The 2913-nt window shown below is 39.1% G+C and overlaps 1 protein-coding gene across 1 annotated transcript; it reads right to left on the bottom strand.

Annotated features, from left to right (window-relative positions):
- Nucleotides 1-1180: 1180 nt before the first annotated feature.
- LOC143584677 (putative N-acetyltransferase HLS1) lies at nucleotides 1181-2711 on the bottom strand. Its single transcript, XM_077066678.1, has 3 exons — nucleotides 2526-2711; nucleotides 2263-2441; nucleotides 1181-2180 (listed from the first exon to the last, which is right to left on the bottom strand). Exons 1-3 carry the CDS (start codon nucleotides 2709-2711, stop codon nucleotides 1331-1333), a joined length of 1215 nt encoding a protein of 404 aa, XP_076922793.1. The 3' UTR covers nucleotides 1181-1330.
- Nucleotides 2712-2913: the final 202 nt, after the last annotated feature.

The following is a 2913-nucleotide window of genomic DNA, read 5'->3' as shown; positions in this document are numbered from 1 at the left end:
GCCATTTTACGCCTCCACACGTGCATCCTATAGTTATACATTAAATTGTCCTAAAAGTGTAAACAAAACCGATGACTTGTGAAGGACGTCATGCTTGTGAAAAAGAGTAAGCGGTTTTAAAGCAATAACTCAGATTGCCTAGATTCAAATGAATAAACGGATTTTAAGATCAACATCACTATATTCTTTACAACATGCATACATACATATACATAGTACTAAGGTCACAATCTTGCATCAAATCTAAAACAAGCATGTGGTAACTGTATTTTTGGACCTTAAATGTCGCAATCACACCACAACAAAAATAAACTCATGATCACTAGCAAAAAAGAATGGAATTATGACCAAACAAAGGTGTCACTCTTAAAAAACAATACCATGAATCATAATTAATAATAATAATAATAATAATAATAAAAAGAAGAAAAAAGAAATATGCCAAAACAGCAAAAAGCCAAATCCCCCATCAATTGATTAGTGGGGAAGAAAACAAGCATCACCAAAAGGAGAATCCTCCAAGATAACTTAAACCATAGTGGCCCACTTTAAACCCCCCACCCCATTTGGATTTCTCAAAACCACTACCAACAAATTCTTCAAATTAATTAATTTCCAAAATCTTATAAATTTAAAGTGAATAATGTCAAAACAATATACTTTTTTCTTTTATAAAATTATTGTTTTGGGATATTCTTGAATGCTCCTAATCTTTGCAGAATCATATCTGTATCACTATCAAACGCAAGCTCCCTTTTTAAATCTCAAATCTTCCACTAAAGAGTGTAAGTGGGAAGGCATCTATTCTTGTTAGAAAGAAGAATAAAAATCTACACGCTTGGCCCGTCTCCCTTTGATGAGATCTCAAATTCTAATTCAACTTTCATTGATTTTAAGTATAACTTTTAAGAGTGTTTATCACAGAAACCTCAGAGTAAACTAAGATTATATATATTACCTTTTGTGTCTAATTATCATTGTATCATATACTTTCTATATCTACTTGTAACAATATAATATCATATGAATATTGATATATTGTGACACAGCCCAAACTGAATCTAATAAAAAGCTAAAATTTATTTACTAAAAAAAGGGTAGGCCCACATGAGGATATACCCCATGAAACACATTTGGTTGATACTTCCTTCCCTTTCTTTCTTTCTTTCTTTCTTTCCCCACCCACCCATAAAAAGCAAAAGTAAACTAAGCTTAAAAAAAGGCTTCAAAAGCTAAATGAAAAAAAGAAAAAAACAAGGTAACAAAGAGCCAAACAAAGGCTTAAAAACATCATCAAAGTAACCTAGACCACCTATGTTAAGTTAGCACTTTAGAACTCTCTAGGATCAACAAAAATGGATAAACCAGGCTGTGATTTTCTCCAGTCACCCACTGACCCGTCACTGTAGTCTTCCCCAAGCCTCTTGATACACCACAAATCCGTGAACGATAGCACCTTCCAATGTGGGATTGCTAACTTGAGCGGATCCTCACTTGACACTTCGGTTGCAACCACACCACACTTACACTCCTTCGCTATATTATGGGCCAGCCCAAACAAATCCTTCGCGAACTTCGTGTACAACGACCCAGACCCACCTAACCCATACAACATGTGGAGCCCAAATGGGCTAAAGATCTTCGGCAACGATGGTAACCTTAAAAACGGGAAAACCCGATCCAAGATCCGGGTCGTCTTCGCAAACCCTTTTCTCAACTTGGACGCCCCTTTCACTTCTAGCTTGAAAACATCTTTACAATTCCACACGCTCATAATAGCCCAGTTGTCAGGCGGGCCAGATAAAAACTTATCCGCCCCGCCCCAAATGTACCCTCTTGGTACCGCCATAAAGGTACCAAGATTCAAGTGGTTGTTAAGAACCGAGTCAATGTCACGCGGGAAAAACTCGGTGGTGGAGAACCGGTGTCGGTAGATTGACTCGGCATCAAAGGGTGTGAGCTTGAGTATCGTAACCCGGTTGCTTATCGGGAGACGGTGAGCGAACACCGGGTGCACGAGTACGGACGGGCTACGGAACTTGGAGTAACCGCATTTCCCCGTGAAGAGCCCGACCGACGCCACGTTGGCGTCGTCGGTCGCGATGTACGAGTACTCGGCCCCGTTGTCCCCGAACCATTCCTCCATTCTCTTAACCAGCTTTAATCCGATCCCCATTCTCCTGAAAAGTTTATAAAAAAACGTGTTTTTAATAAAACTTTCCATAACATATTAAACTTAATAATAATAATAATAGTATATACCTGTGAAAGGGAGAGACCCGTAGGCCCAATATGTAGGCGAGTTTAGTGAAGACCGGCAAGGGTTTGGGTGGGTCACCGGATTTAGGGCGGGAGTATTTGGTGCCACACGTGACGGTTTTAATACAACCTCTTATCATTCCGACTATTTCCAAAGTGCCGTTAACCACCATCTCAGCCACCTATATATAATGTTTTACGTTATTAGCTTATTTCATTTTATTAAAGTATAAGAAATGAAAGTAACGTAAAGTTATGAATATTACCAGCATGAGATAGGCGGGTGAGTTCCGAACCCTACAAATGGGATCACCCAAGAGATCAGTGTAAAGAGAAAGCTCGCCGTTGGGGCCCACTTCACAACTACTCTCCACTTGTTCCACTCGTTCTCTGTCGGTTTTGGCGTCGTATTCTCTAATCATCACCACCGCCATAACACCCTCATCCGCCATTATTAATATTATTAGAAACAGACCGCTTAAGTAGTAGTTATATATAGAGATATGAAGAAGGAAGGTTAAGGTTAAAGAGAAAATATACTGAAAAGGTTACGGAAATAAGGGGCCATTTTCAAGCTTTAACTCCTAGAGAGAGAGAGAGAGAGTGAGTGGTTCATCATTGACGTGCTCTACTCTTTCATCATGGATCCATTTA

This window comes from Bidens hawaiensis, unplaced genomic scaffold, assembly GCF_021521415.1.
Source record: "Bidens hawaiensis isolate Kalapana, Puna unplaced genomic scaffold, B.hawaiensis_p1.1 tig00033224_1, whole genome shotgun sequence".
In the NCBI taxonomy this organism is placed as follows: Eukaryota; Viridiplantae; Streptophyta; class Magnoliopsida; order Asterales; family Asteraceae; genus Bidens; species Bidens hawaiensis.
This window is presented reverse-complemented; position numbering and strand designations above follow the sequence as displayed.